At 51.9% G+C, this 16,027-nt stretch overlaps 1 protein-coding gene across 7 annotated transcripts in view; it reads right to left on the bottom strand.

The window, feature by feature from the left end:
• NSD2 (nuclear receptor binding SET domain protein 2) overlaps positions 1-16,027 on the bottom strand; it is a 73,645-nt gene that overhangs the window by 37,464 nt on the left and 20,154 nt on the right. For all 7 annotated transcript variants that reach the window (XR_010660299.1, XM_065914484.1, XM_065914487.1 and 4 more), the window contains 2 exons: positions 6,261-6,885; positions 4,270-4,432 (listed from right to left, as the gene is read on the bottom strand). Coding sequence is in view for 6 of the 7 variants with exons in the window: in XM_065914484.1 (XP_065770556.1) it covers positions 4,270-4,432; positions 6,261-6,857 (760 nt within the window). In the remaining variant the exon portion in view is untranslated. The remainder of the gene's footprint in view (positions 1-4,269; positions 4,433-6,260; positions 6,886-16,027) is intronic.

Genomic DNA, 16,027 nt, shown 5'->3' with positions numbered 1-16,027 from the left:
CATCCTCTGCCTTCCAGGCCTTGGACACAGCCAGAGCCCAGACCTGGGCGTCCACACACCACTCGCTACTAAAAGGACCCAGGCTTCCTCTGAGGAACAGTTGCTTCAAGGACTGGGGCAAAGAAAGTGTAAAGGGGGCCCGCAGTGTGGTTCGTGTTTCGCACACGTAAGGAAGCGCTCCAAGACAGACAGAGTCAGGGCAGGGGCACACAGCTGGAAGGGACTTCGTGGGCTCCCCGAGGCCACATCTGGAACAATGGGAGCATTAAAGAGAGTGAAGACTGTAACCTTCAATAAGTAAGTAACCTTTTAGAAGGGAGCTCACCTTCAGAAAAGTGCCAGCTCCTTAACCCTGAAAAGAGGATAAAAATGGAGAGTTGGCATTCAACGGGCCAGTGGGTCCTCAGGGAGGACCAAACCTCAGAGGAAGGTGGTCAGGGAGCCGGGCCCCGAGTGCAGCACGGGTCAGCCAACGAGACAGCAGCCAGCCTCCACTGGACACTCTGGTCCAAACCTCCTGGGCGGGGGCCACGGCACAGGCCAGCCCCATGGTCTCACAGGTTCCTCTGACTCCTTCGCTTTCCAAAGGTCATCCCCTTTGCAACTCATCCTGGCTCTCAGCCTTCTGAACTGCTTTCCAAACGCACACTGTCAGTCCTCTGAAGTTGGCCTGTGCTGACCAAGGCTGCCTCCCCTGCAACCCAAGACAGTTAGTTCCTGGTGAAGCACACTGTGGGACCGAACCTTCCTTCAAGGCCTGCAGTAAAGGGCCAAGTCTGGGCCCCACCTGCGTGGCGCTCGCCTGCCTCTGCGGGTCCGAGTCTGCTCTCACCCACAGGGACTGGGGGGCACCCGGACTCAAACTCAGGGTGAAGAAAAGAGCAAGTGCATGGCCACACTGGAGCCTCCCGGGAGATCTAGGCAAGGCCCCAAGAGACAAAGGGTCAGTCACTGATGGGCCACTTTCTCACACGCAGGCGAGGTACTGGCCTTGTTCCGGGAGGACTTCCGCTGACAAGTTAAGGTGAAGACTCAGGATGGGTGCAGCACCCACTCAGCTGAGCCGGCGAAGGGGAATATATTTGTACACGAGAGAGAGAGACAGAGCAGGTGAAACAAAGCATTTAAGGGCTGGCAAGTCTAGGTGAGAGTGGATGACGTCCACAGCACTGTTCCACTCTGAAGTGTGGGCTTGAAAAGCTTCTAAACGGGGAAAAAACAACAAACAATAATAGACAAAATGTTTCACATGAAAAACAAGACAGAATCCAAGTGTACCCACTTGGCAACATAAACCATTGAAAGTGGGCATAGAATTATTAGATCACCAAACACAAGGATCCTGCAGGGGGATAACTGCTCAAACAGCAATGTTTTCCAGAAAAAGCCCAGAGGTGACCAGGGGAGAGGGGGTAGATAGAATATAAACTCTGATTTTAAAAGTTAAAAAAAAAGGAGGATGATATTATCTGATAGCTCGCCAGTCTCTGTGCTAAGATCTTTCCCCAAAAGGAGCGTTATCATCACCTGTCTCTCACACTCAGGGAAGATGCCCTAAGAATCTCTGGAGCTTAGCGACACCGAGGAGCAGCTCACTGCCAGCTGGGCCGCCCCCTGGCAGTCAACTCTTCAGTCCGTGCCTCAGCCAGGAGCCACTGCTGCAGTTCCTTAAGCGGAAGCGCAAAAGCGCCAAGCCAGAGCACCCACACCAACGGCGGTGCGTCGGTCTCACTCAGGGAAGCTGCGGTCAGCTCAGTCACTCAATCGTGTCCGAGTCTTTGTGACCCCACAGACTGCAGCACGCCAGGCCTCCCTGTGCATCACCAACTTCTGGAGCTTGCTCAAACTCATGTCCATCGAGTCAGTGATGCCATCCAATCATCTCATCCCCTGTCATCCCCTTCTCCTCCTGCCTTCAGTCTTTCCCAGCATCGGGGTCTTTTCCAATGAGTCAGTTCTTTGCATCAGGTGGCCAAAGTATTAAGAGCTTCAGCTTCAGCATCGGTCCTTCCAGTGAGTATTCAGGGTTGATTTCCTGGATAACTGGATAGACACTCTGGTCCACACCTCCTGAGCAGGGGCCACGGCACAGGCCAACCCTACAGTCTCACAGGTTCCTCTGACCCCTTCGCTTTCCAAAGGTCATCTGAATCCCCTTGCAACTCATCCTGGCTCTCAGCCTTCTGACTGGTTTGATCTCCTTGAAGTCCAAGTAACTCTCAAGAGTCTTCCATACCACAGTTCAAAAGCATCAATTCTTCGGTGACTAGCTTTATTTATAGTCCAACTCGCACATCCGTACATGACTACTGGAAAAACCATAGCTTTGACTAGACGGACCTCTGTTGGTGAAGTAATGTCTCTACTTTTTAATACGCGGTCTAGGTTGGTCATAGCTTTTCTTCCAAGGAGCAGGCGTCTTTTTTTAATTTCATGGCTGCAGTCACCATCTGCAGTGATTTTGGAGCCCAAAAAAATAAAGTCTCTCACTGCTTCCATTGTTTCCCCGTCTATTTGCCATGAAGGGATGAAGCTGCTGTAGACTATACAAACTACTCAACCCTAAATCGGGGGAACATGTAATGAACTTAATTAACCCCGGTAGCTGGAACAAAGAGATATGGAAAGACGCCTTCAGTTCTACGGTCTGAGATGTGGGGAGGCTGAAATGAAGCAGAAATCCCAATGCTAAGAAGGACCCCGAGAGGTTGCATTTGACGTGCTCTGCAGAGAGCAGTGTGGAGGTGTGGGGCCTGGACGGCCGCTGCCCGGACCACCTGGAGCTGGGAGGGGGGCTGCCACTGGGTCAGAAGGCCCATGCCGACCACAGCAGGACAGCCTGGCTTCTGCCTCAACTGGTGCTTCTGTCCTACTCTGACCAAGTCCAGAGGCCTCTGGGGTGCATCCTGGGGCCCCGGAAGCCCCAACAGGGACAACCTGATGCTGACAAGCTGGCGAAGCTACACATCCTGTACCGAGTCAGAACCAGAACCGGCCCACAGGCTCCTCCCCAGCCCCGGCGTCCTGCACGCCTTCACCACGCACGTGCGCGCCGGCGTCTCAGGATGTAGGAGAGGGCCTCTCATCCCGACCTGTGCCTCCCAGTCTGCCTGCCAGGGGGCACCGCTGCACCCCACTCCCAGCAGCAAGGCCCCGGCAAGGCTCGGGCCTCAGGCCTCTAGCCAGAGGCCACGAGGGGCACACCAGGCAGGTGCCGCCCTGCCGCCCACGCCGCCGGAGGGCACCGTCGCCTGGGCACCAACGCGGCCAGCTCCAGCCCTGCACCTCCACACCTCACCTTCCTCACACCAAGTCAAACCTCACTCCAGAAGAACTGCTTATGAGACTCTCACATCACCCGATTTCTTTTTTTTCCTCCAAAACCACATGAGATCTTATGTTTCATGAATGGTCCAATTATTATTTAAGCATCTGCTCTCATCTGTATCAATAACACATTACATTCTTAATATGTTCTCTAACTTCTCTGATTTATAACTCAAGTTTCATGACACCAAAGATGATTATCTCTAGTTTTTTTTCCTTTTTCCCACCTAATAAAATAAACTGGGACTTTTTTAAACTAGAATGCAATATAAAATACTAATTTCTGAAAATCATGCTAACATAAGTAATTACTATATATCTAAATAATAATAAATTATCATAAAACCTGAAAAGCAAATGACAAGGCGGAGACCATTCTCCTTTAATACTAATTCAATCAGATAAAGTACATATCTAAGTTGGATATAAAAAAAAAAGTAACGTGTCATGTCTGAATCACTAACTTCAAAGTTGCAAAATGAACCACAAAAAAGTTAACAATCCAACCCACCCCCACCAACAAGCCGATTCAAATGCTGTATGAATGGCTAATAGGCACATGAAAAGATGCTCAACATCACTCATCACTAGGGAGATGCAAACCCACACCACAGACAGCAGGCCAGAAGCGGAGGGGGCCGCCAGGGCCTGGGGTGGGGCACTGCGGAGCTGCCAGCTCACGGGCACAGAGTTTCGGGTCTGCAGAGTGAGCAGAGCTCTGGGCACAGATGGTGGGGGCCACCACACGGCAACGTGGATGCATTTCATACACCATCTGAGCACTCGGCTAGGACGCTAAGTCTCACGTCTGCGCATTAAAGCACGATATAAAGGGGAATAAGGAACCACAGCGGGGTGCTGGAGAAGAGGAAGAAGGAAGCGGGGAGCTGAGATCAGCCAAGTGCCGAGGACAAAGACGGAAAAGCAGCCCAGAGACGGTACCTTTCAGCTTGGTGTAGCTGTGCAGGAGCGGGTCGGCAGACACCATGCACGGCCACCAGGGGTACCCGGACACCTTGGACCACACCAGGTCCCCGACGTTGTACTTCAGCAGCTGGTCTTTGTCTCTGCTGCTATTCGGACAGGATTCTCTCTTAGCGGGAATCTGAAAATGAACAAGAGATACATCGAGTTCCTACCCCTAAATCCAGCTTCCTATCCACAGAAGACCAAGGGTGAGTCAGACCAGAGATTCTATACACAGACGTGTACACACACACCTAAAAAGAAGTGTGCTTTCCCTCACGGTTCCCTCACTGCTTTTTAGGTAACAGCCCTGATAGCACTTCATCAAAACTGTTCATCTCCTGCCCTCAGCTAAAAGGTCAGCAAGTACCTGGCATACAGAGGTGCCCAACATTACAAAGGCTTCTGCAGAAATCCAGCTCCTTGGCATGGTGGGAGGCCTTTAGTGGAGGTTTATTCGCAGGCTGGACAAAAATTCCCATGGAATTCATCCTCTGGCCCTGTGCCCCTCTGAGCCCCTACAGACAGTCAGTCTTCGGGAGAGAGGACCCCGGGGGGCCAGGACACGGGGCTCAGCAGCAGGCCCAGCCCCACCTCCACCAACCAGGGCCTGGGCTCTCAGAGCCTCAGCCGCTGCATCTCAGAACCCAGGCCAGGAGGAGGCTGAAGGCCTGGCAAAAGCAGCGTCCTCGTCACGGGGCTGAGCACAGTCGAATCTGCTTTGAGCCTCAGTCCCACATGTGTGAATGGAGGAGAGCGTGGTCACCGTGCCTCATCGGGGGGTGAGGGCTGGCACCGAGCAGGCACATCACACACTTCTCAAAGACGCCGGCTCTCAGGCTATTCCACAACATCCCAGTATCACACTCAGCCTCGCCACCACGCCCTCAGGACAGGCAGTATTTGTCACCACTCGGCGGGTGAAGTCAGACTCTGAGAGGCAAAAACAGGTGACTGCCCAAGTCTTAACAAAACCAACCAGCAGCTTCCTTCCTATAAAGGAGCATGGACCCACCAGGGGCTTCACACAGGGCCGCATCAGCCCAAGTCGCCCCACGCCCCCGCCCCAGCTCTCAACAGACACTTTTAAACCCTGAAGGTCTTCATTAGTTTCAACTCCTCCAGGGAAATGTCGGTCCTTTCCCGTCCTATCTGTGGGACCGTAAACAAGATTCCTCATAATTTTACAGTGATTACTCTGGCCTTGGTGAGAAGAAACCCAAGTTGGCCTCAAGCCCCTGTCCCTACTCCTGAAAGCGGGCTTGGAGCTTCGCCTGACCAGCACACAGAGGCCTGGCAGACCCTGTGAACGCAGACCACCAGCCCTCAGGAACAGGGGCGCCACAGAGCCCTCTGCAGCTCCTCTGCCAGGGTCAAGGTTCCCGCATGTCACTGAAGACTTCTGGCATAAACACCATGTTTTCGTCCCACATTCCCACCCCAGCCTTCGAAGCCTGAACACGCATTCACGCGCACTCTAGCACCGCGCTCTGCGCTGGGCACCAAGAGTGTGCAGGCGGGAGGCACGGCCCATGCTCACTGGGGTGAGCCATCCGCAGGACCCCTGCGAAAGGAGCCCCGGGTGGACAGTGACCAAGGGGAGGCCGGCGGGCCTGCCCCCTCCTCAGACAGCACAGACCAAGGAAGGGCCAAGGGGTCTCCCACTGACCGCCATTAGGCGGAGAGGAGCTCTGTGAAAACAGGACCGGCCTGAAGGCCAAGGGCTCTGGAATGGCCAGGCCCAGATTCAGAACCTCATTCAGTCTTCACAGTTCATCTCCAGGCCTTGGTGCTGCTCAGCAGGATGTGAGCGTCCCCGCAGCACAGCCAGGCGCCCGAGCGAGCACCCAGGGCGAGCGGCGAGCAGGCCGCGGGGCCACGCCCACCTCCCACGGCCTCCCGCACGTCGTCGTCGAGTGTCCTCCGAGGCCCCCGCCACCCGCCCAGAGCTCCTCGCTGACAAATACCTTTTTGTCCAGGGGGCTGGAGGCCCTGGACACCAGGGCGGCGTCCACGAGGCCGCGCTCCAGCACAGAGCCGCACTGCGCGCTTCTCTTGCGGCTCCTCCGGGCCTTGTGCTCTGGTCTCTGTCCGTCTGCTTCCGAATGGGACATGGCGGCCGCACCGTCGCCACATATGGAGGACTCAAAGAGAGGTTTCCCATTCATGTAGGTTTTAGTGATTTTCAGCTTAATTTCTGGAGAGCCATTTTTGACAGGGGTAGTATGAGGTGGGGTCCCAAGTCCCTTCACTTCCTGGGATTCAAAACGCAGTTTGGCATCGTGAGCACCGGGCTCTCCATTAAAGACGCGAGAGGTGAGGTCTTTTAGCCTCTCGGCCGGGATGAACGGCAGCGCGTCATGGCCGTTGAACTTCTGCACGACCCCGTCCTGCAGGCCGGCGGAGAGCTGGGCTTTGCTCAGGAACACGGAGCACTCTCGGCTCATGTCGCAGCTCGGGGGCTTTCCATTGGCACCACCCAGGACTTCCGGGGCCTGCTTCATCTTCACGCACTTCACCACCTTCGGAGCAGAGAGAGGGTTTTTCCTGACGCTGAATTCCATTCAGCCTAGGCGCCTCCGTCTCAGAACACTGCAGTGTTAGAAAAAGAGGAGAAAAGAAACATCTTAATTTCAAACCTAAGATGAGTACGCCAATGGAGGTCTCTATACATTTGGGGAGTTTCGGGGATTTTGAGGCAATTTATGGTGTTTGCTGTGATTTCGGTCCCAACAGGCAGTTCTAATATCACAGAAATGACAGGAGTCACAAAACAACAAAGTGAAAGGATATAGGACTGGCTTCTCGTGGCAGAACACAAAAGTCAGACAAGGAAAGGAAGTCACGCCACTGCCCCCAGAGCTCTCGGGAAACGGAGGCTGTCCCCTCCACCTGCCGCCAGGGCAGCACCCAAGGCGGCCAGTGAAAAGCCAGGCCTGGGCAGAGGACAAGAGGGAGGACCTGAGACACAGCTGGAAGCAGAGCTGGGCAGGGGCTCCGGGCCCACCCACAGTCACTGGGCAGCAAAGCTTAAGCCCAGACGGCCGGGCAAGGCGCAGTAGGCTCCCTACCATCCGCCCGGCCCATGCTGACCGCAGGGACGAGGAGGGGGCGCAACGTCAAGGACACTCAGTTCCCCTTCGACGGGGCACGCCAAGCACGGCCCACGGGCGGAGGGGCTTCCCCAGGAGCCGCAGCCCGTCACTAGGGACACCCAGTGAAGGCAGCTCACAGGGAATAGGCAGGCGCCCACTCCGCTGGGAAGAGCTCCCCCAGACCACTAGGAGCACACCACGACGGCAGCAAGGAGGCCCTCCGAGATGAGCTACCGGGGAGAGCAGGGCACCGAGACTGAGTGCTCCCGTCGGGGTGCCTGCGACGGACAGCACCGCCTCGGAGCTCAGCCCTGTCACCCCGAGGGACCGCCACACGGGGACACCCCTGGGGGCCGTGCGTGCAGCCGGGCCAGCTCCGTGGGAGCCGGGCAGCGGGGGACCGCCCCCACCGACAGCCGACGCACCGAGCACACGCCAGGACGGCCCGCCGGGACCCACGCGGGGCTTCTCAGGCAAGTCTGAGTGGGTTCCCAGCCCCGCTCACATCAGACTAGCTGGACGGAAAGAGAAGCCGACGACCTCAAGGCGCTGGGGCCACAGCAGGCGCAGCGCAGGCGGCGGGCACACACAGACCCGCCCGGCCCCAGGCCACACGGCCCACGCACAGGCCCGCACGCCCACTGCCCTGGACTCCGTACTCTCACTCTTGGGAGCCTGCGTTCAATCCCTAGTCAGGGAACTAAGATCTCATAAGTCGTGCACTGAGGGCCTTCCCCCCACCGAAAACAAAAAAAGAAAAGCTCAAAACCCCAAAGAAATGCCACCTCACACAGCACCCGTGAGGATGGCTACCCACTATCAAACACAGAGAGCAGGGCCTGGGGGCCTGTGCACTGGGGGTGGGCAGGAAGGAAAACAGCGGGGCTTCCTCAGAGAAGCCCACCCGACACACACTCCAGGGCACGGAAGGCAGGGACGCGGGGGTATCGGAGCCCCGTGTCCGTCCACAGAGCGGGGCGTGCTGAAGCCGCGGACAGGAAGGGGAGGCAGACACCTGTCACGGCAGGACCTTGAGGGCCTTACGGAGTGCAGTCAGCCAGTCACAGGAGACTAACAAACACTGCGTGGCTGCATCCTCGTCCGTAATCGAATCCACAGACAGAACGTAGGAAGGCGGACACTAGGATCTGAGGGAGGGGAGATCAGGGAGGTGGTGTTTTAACGGGGGCAAAGTTCCAGGTTCACAAGATGAAACACTTCTGGTGGCGATGGCTGCAACACTGTGCATGTACTTAACACCCTGAACTGCACGTTTAAACATGGTTAAGAGGGGGGACTTCCCTGTGGTCCAGCGGCCAAGACTCCATACTCCCAATGCAGGGGACCTGGGTTCGATCCCTGGTTAGGGAACTAGATTCCACACACTGCAACTAAGAGTTCTTGTGCTACAACTAAAAGATCATGCATGCCTCAACTAAGACCCAGCACAGCCAAATAATTTTTTCAAATGGTTAAGATGGTAAATGTTACATGTATTTTAACACAACTGAAAGAAAAAGTCTACTCTTAGGAAGAACATAATGGGAAAAAAGTGTCTCCAGCGCATCACTCACAATATCCAGGATAAAACCAGGAGGCGTGCTCATCTCCTGTGAAGGTGCTAAAATTGCAACTAGCTGTTAAAACCATCAAAATGACGATGCTGGAACCCACCAAAAAAAGATACCCAACGTCCAAAGACAAAGAAGCAACCACAGCAAGACGGCAGGAGGAACGCACTCAGGATAAAATCAAACACTACACACGCTGGGCGGGCGACCCACAGACTGGATAAGAACACCAAAGGGCGTGAGCACTGCTGTGAAGGCTCTGGGCCTCACGTCAGGCTTCCTGTTGGGGATTCCGCTGGATTCCTGTTGGGGATCTAACAAAGGGGCTGGGCATCCAGCCTTGAGGGCCAGCAGAATTTGATTATAGGTCTTCCAGAGGACTGGGGGAACCAGAGACTCGACCAGTTCAGTTCAGTCGCTCAGAAGTGTCCGATTCTTTGCAACCCCATGGACTGCAGCACGCCAGGCCTCCATATCCATCACCAACTCCTGGAGCTTCCTCAAACTCACGTCCATCGAGTCGGTGATGCCATCCAACCATCTCATCCTCTGCTGTCCCCTTCTCCTCCCGCCTTCAATCTTTCCCAGCATCAGGGTATTTTCAGATAAGTCAGTTCTTCGCATCAGGTGGCCAAAGTGCTGGAGTTTCAGCTTCAGCATCAGTCCTTCCAATGAATATTCAGGACTGAGTTCCTTTAGAATGGACTGGTTGGATATCCTTGCAGTCCAAGGGACTCTCAAGAGTCTTCTCCAACACCACAGTTCAAAAGCATCAATTTTTCAGTGCTCAGACTTTCTTACTGTCCAGCTCTCACATCCATCCATGACTACTGAAAAAAATCATAGCTCTGACTATACAGACATTTGTAGGTAATGTCTCTGCTTTTTAACACTTTGTCTAGGTATGTCATTGCTTTTCTCCCAAGGAGCAAGCATCTTTTAATCTCATGGCTGCAGTAATCATCTGCAGTGATTTTGGAGCCCAAGAAAATAAAATCTGTCACTGTTTCCATTGTTTCCCCATCTATTTGCCATGAAGTAATGGGATTGGAGGCCATGATCCTCATTTTTTGAATGTTGAGTTTTAAGCCAGCTTTTTTACTCTCCTCATTCACATTCATTAAGAGGCTCTTTAATTCCTCTTCACTTTCTGCCATAAGGGTGGTGTCACCTGCATATCTCAGGTTATTGATATTTCTCCTGGCAATCTTGATTCTAGCTTATGCTATAGACCAACATCAAAGGGTCTGGATTCCCACTCCTACCCAGAGGAGAGGGAAGAAACAATGAGATAGAAAAAACATTTGGGAAAAATTAAACACAAAAACTTTTCAGATTCAGTGAGATATAAATTCACAGATTCAAGAAGCTCAGCAAATCTCAGCAAAAGTGAAGTGAAGTGAAGTGAAAGTCACTCAGTCATGTCCAACCCCACGGACTATATATATCTATATCTATGTATCTATATCTATCTATCATCTATCTATCTATATATATATATATAGTCCATGGAATTCTCCAGGCCAGAATACTGGAGTGGGGAGCCTTTCCCTACTACAGGGAATCTTCCCAACCCAGGGATCAAACCCAGGTCTCCTGCATTACAGGCGGATTCTTTACCAGCTGAGCCACAAGGGAAGCCCAAATCTCAGCAGGATATATGTAAAAGAACCCACACCCAGGTATAGTCAGTGGAAACATTTAAACCAAGATAAAGAGAAACCCTGAAGAGCAGAGGGGGGATAAGGCCAATTAAATACAAAACAATGACATGGATGGTCACTCACGTCTCGTGAGAAACAGAAGCCAGACCTGATAAGAGTAATGGGGGAAAAGAAAAACAACTGCCCACCTGGTATCTGTCATTCAGGAAAAATACTCTGTAATAACGACAACTGAATATATTTTAAAAGAAATGCCAATTACGAAGTTGTTGCCATCAGATCTTCACTATGAGAAACGTTAACAGAAGTTCTTGAGGGTGACGAGAAATGAGACCAGACTGATCCTGGGACCTTCAGGAAGAAATGAAGGACACCAGAAATGGTGAATGTGAGCAAGGCTATTTGTTCCCCAGTTTCTTAACATTCAAGGGCCTACAGCAGAAGGCACAACACCGCGTTATACCCTCACAGACAGGACACAGACAACAGCTGCAGCGCCCCGTGCTTGCTACCCAGAGGCTCCGCGCGAGCTCCGAGGAGCCTGTGTGGGTGAAGGACGCCAAGGGCAGCCTGGGTCAGAGCACCAGCTAGGACCACGACACTGAGAGACAGCGCCAGCAACTGAAGTCGGGAACATTTACACAAAATTCAGCTTTACGGCTCCTCTAAGGATTCAATACCAAGCCTAGGTAATCATGACCTACATGTGAATCACATTTTCAAGATTGCCTGTTCCTGTTGGAATTTTCAAGTTTCTTTTAAATCTTTCCACATATCAGACACAATTTTTAAATATCTGGTCTTTGCAGACCTGTGTCTACTGATGGTGCTTTATTTTCACTCATGGTACCTCCTTCTCTGTGCATTTGGTCTGTTTCCTTCCCTCAACCTGAAACTGTGGGCTGCGTACTACTTCTCAGGACTCCACCTGGGACAACGCTTGAAGCATGGCCCCCTAGAGAGGGTCCACTCTCACTTCCGACAGGGCACTGACCACTGACTTGATCTTTCAGGGAGTTCTCATTTTTTACCAAGGTTACACCAGTAAGTTAGAGAATCTTTCATTCTATCTAGCACTCCAAGAAAGATATAAAACCCAACCAAGAGGTAGACAACCTGCAAAGCCCACCACCACCACGGAAGAACGGCCCAGAGGGCTTCACTGGCTCAGTGACCCTCAATCGGGGAGGGGGACGAGTTTTAAAAGCAAAACAGTACAGACGACAACAGGACACGTTTGTACACCCACCAGTCCAAAACGACAGTTTTTAGCATTTCGCTACATTTGCTTCAAGTTTTTTTGACATAAAACAAGACCTCTGGACAATGGTGTGCCTCCAGCCGAGGACAGGCAAGACAGGCTCAGGGCGCCCCAGGGCCCCAGGCGAGAGAAGCCAGGCTCAGCCGAGCAGGCTGCCTGCTGCCCACCACACATCCACAGCAGCGTCCTGGGGTTCTGGTTCTCTGTGCCCACAGCACCCCCCGGGAGCCCCAAGTCCAACAGCTAGAAGCCAAACACAAGCTCCCAGCGCAGCGCCACCTCCCGCAGGCCTTGGACAGGATGACTGAGGAAAACAAAGATGGCATTTGCCTGTTCAGGAAGTCCGAGTCCCACTCAGTCCCCCACCGTCAGCTCACAAAGCACCCTTCCAGACTATGGAGCACACCCAGGAACGGAGAACTGCTGCATGGGGTTTGCATGCCAAGAAACGCTACCACACTGGATCTGCGATTTGATCAACACATGTAGATTTCTGCCGTGTTGATATAAACAAGTACCATTCAGTCTTTCCAACTGCTGTGCATTATTCATCACGTAAACACAGCATTCCTATTGTTTAAATTAATCCGGAACATGGAAAGTGATGGAGAGCTTCCCAAACATTACCACATAGGCTGGCATACCTCTCCCACCAAAACCAGAGAAGTAGTACAAAAAACGCTATCAACCAAGATCAGTAAAGTAGGACCGTAAAAAAAATGACAAAACAGAAGCAAACCAAACCCATACATATTAAAATAAGGTATCACAGCTAAAGAGCATTTATTCAAAAATGATGGTTCAACATTAGGATGAATTCCATTACCATTTTAACACATTTCAGGAGATTTCTGGTGAAGATGGCCAAATTATTATTTTTTTTAAAGAAAGAAAAAAAAAAAAAGTTAGCTATATACATCACCCAATTCAAAACAAAGGAGGGAAATCTCCAGGTCCAGAAACGAGGTGGGAAGAGCAACGAGCCCCCAGGCCCGGCTGCAGGGGACAGGACACGGGCCTCCGAGCCGGGCCTGGGGCAGCGGGCAGGGCCAGGCTCAGAGGGTGCAGAGTGCGGGGCCGCAGCTGGGCCAGCCTCGGGCTCCACCACTGCCTCCTCACGGCAAGTGACCACCCCCGCGCTCCAGCTCCTGGGGACGGAGCACCGGCCTCGCCGCAGTCAGCAGTCAGAGCGCTGTGCCCCGAGCCGCCCCTCCAGCCAGCCCAGGGCTGGGCCCAGAGCAAACGCCCCCGGAGGCCCCCGGAGAGACAGCCACCCTCAGAAACTATGCCTCAGAAGGCGGCAGGGGCCCAAATCCCGAGTCAAGAAACAAAAGATGGGCCTAGAAGGAGTGACACTGCACAGCCCTGCCAGGCAGCAGGGAGCTGCCCGGGGGCTTCCCCACCCCACAGCCGGCCTGGGAGGGGCCCCGTGGAGGACCGCAGGGAACGCAGTCCCTCCACGCCAGTCAGCACGGCCAGACTCCACACACCGACAGCACCAGCTGCCCAAGCGGATGCGGAGCAGCAGAAGTCTCCTCACCGCTGCTGGGAACACAGTTCCATGGTTGCTCACCACACTGAACATGCTCTCATCATACGATCCAGCAATCCCACTCCTTGGAATTTACCCAAGGAAGCTGAAAACTTACAGCCACAGAAAAACCCGCACATGGAGGTTTATATCAGTTTCATTTCATCATTGCCAAAACCTGGAAGCAATTAAGGTGTCCTTCAGCAGGTGAATGAATTGATAAACTGTGATCCTCAGACAATGGAATATTGTTCAGCCTTAAAAACGAATGAAGTATTGAGACATACTAGAGCACGGACAAACCCTGCATACATTATACTAAGTAAAATAAGTTGCTCACGAAAGGACAAATATTGTATGATTCCACTTTTTTTTGGTCACACCACACAGCTTGCAGGGCTACCCTGGTAGCTCAGCTGGTAAAGAATCTACCTGCAATGTGGGAGACCTGGGTTCGATCCCTGGATTGGAAAGATTCCCATGGAGAAGGGAACAGCTATCCACTCCAGTATTCTGGTCCAGAGAATTCCATGACTGTATATTCCATGGGGTCACAAAGAGTTGGACGCGACTTTCACTTTTTCACACAGCTTGCAGGATCTTAAGTTCCCTGACCAGAGGTTGAACCCATGCCCTCAGCAGTGAAACTGCAGAGTCCTAACCACTGCACTTCCTCAGTGATCAATGCAAAGAAATAGAGGAAAACAATAGAATAGGAAAGACTAGAGATCTCTTCAAGAAAATCAGAGATACCAAGGGAACATTTCATGCAAAAATGGGCTCAATAAAGGACACAAATGGTATGCATCTAACAGAAGCAGAAGATATTAAGAAGAGGTAGCAAGAATACACAGAAGAACTATACAAAAAAGATCTTCACAACCCAGATAACCACGATGGTGTGATCACTCACCTAGAGCCAGACATCCTGGAATGTGAAGTTAAGTGGGCCTTACGAAGCATCACTATGAACAAAGCTAGTGGAGGTGATGGAATTCCAGTTGAGCTATTTCAAATCCTAAAAGATGATGCTGTGAAAGTGCTGCACTCAATATGCAGGCCAATTTGGAAAACTCAGCAGTGGCCACAGGACTGGAAAAGGTCAGTTTTCATTCCAATCCCAAAGAAAGACAATGCCAAAGAATGTTCGAACTACCGCACAATTGCACTCATCTCACACGCTAGCAAAGTAACGCTCAAAATTTTCCAAGCCAGGCTTCAACAGTCCGTGAACCATGAACTTTCAGATGTTCAAGTTGAATTTAGAAAAGGCAGAGGAACCAGAGATCAAACTGCCAACATCCGTTGGATCACAGAAAAAGCAAGAGAGTTCCAGGAAAACATCTACTTCTGTTTTATTGACTACGCCAAAGCTTTTGACTGTGTGGATCACAATAACCTGTGGAAAATTCTGAAAGAGATGGGAATATCAGACCACCTGACCTGCCTCCTAAGAAATCTGTATGCAGGTCAAGAGGCAACAGTTGGAATTGGCCATGGAACAAAAGACTGGTTCCAAAGAGGAAAAGGAGTACATCAAGGCTGTATACTGTCACCCTGCTTGTTTAATTTATGTGCAGAGTACATCATGAGAAATGCTGGGCTGGATGAAGCACAAGCTGGAGTCAAGATTGCCAGGAGAAATATCAATAACCTCAGATATGCAGATGACACCATCCTTATGGCAGAAAGTGAAGAACTAAAGAGCCTCTTGAAAGTGAAAGAGAAGAGTAAAAAAGTTGGCTTAAAACTCAACATTTAGAAAACTAAGATCATGGCATCCGGTCCCATCACTTCATGGCAAATAGATGGGGAAACAGTGGAAACAGTGTCAGACTTTATTTTTCTGGGCTCCAAAATCACTGCAGATGGTGAGTGCAGCATAAAATTAAAAGACACTTGCCACTTGGAAGAAAAGCTATGACCAACCTAGACAGCATATTAAAAAGCAGAGACATTATTTTGCCAACAAAGGACCATCTAGTCAAAGCTATGGTTTTTCCAGTGGTCATGTATGGATGTGAGAGTTGGACTATAAGGAAAGCTGAGCACCACAAGAATTGATGCTCTTGAACTGTGGTGCTGGAGAAGACTCTTGAGAGTTGCTTGGACTGCAAGGAGATCAAACCAATCAATCCTGTAGGAAATCAACCCTGAATATTCATAGGAAGCACAGATGCTGAAGCTGAAACTCCAGCACTTTGGCACATCTGATGCAAAGAACTGACTCATTTGAAAAGGCCCTGATGCTGGGAAAGACTGAAGGCGGGAGGAGAAGGGGACGACAGAGGATGAGATAGTTGGATGGTATCACAGACTCATGGACGTGAGCCTGAGTAAACTCTGGGAGTTGGTGATGGACAGGGAGGCCTGGCGTGCTGCAGTCCATGGGGTGGCAGAGTTGGATACGACTGAGCGACTGGAATGAACTGAACCACTGGCCAGCAGGGAACTCCCTGACTGCACTCACACAGGCCCCGAGAGCAATCAACTCATAGAGACAGGAAGTGCTGATAGAAGGGTAGCTGGAAGGGAATGGGGAAGAGAGAATGAAGGGCTGGCGTTCAATCAGGAAACAGCTTCTGTCTCACAAGATGGAAAAGTGCTGGAGC

The sequence above is a fragment of the Muntiacus reevesi genome, chromosome 22 (assembly GCF_963930625.1).
Source record: "Muntiacus reevesi chromosome 22, mMunRee1.1, whole genome shotgun sequence".
NCBI classification, from domain to species: domain Eukaryota; kingdom Metazoa; phylum Chordata; class Mammalia; order Artiodactyla; family Cervidae; genus Muntiacus; species Muntiacus reevesi.
This window is presented reverse-complemented; position numbering and strand designations above follow the sequence as displayed.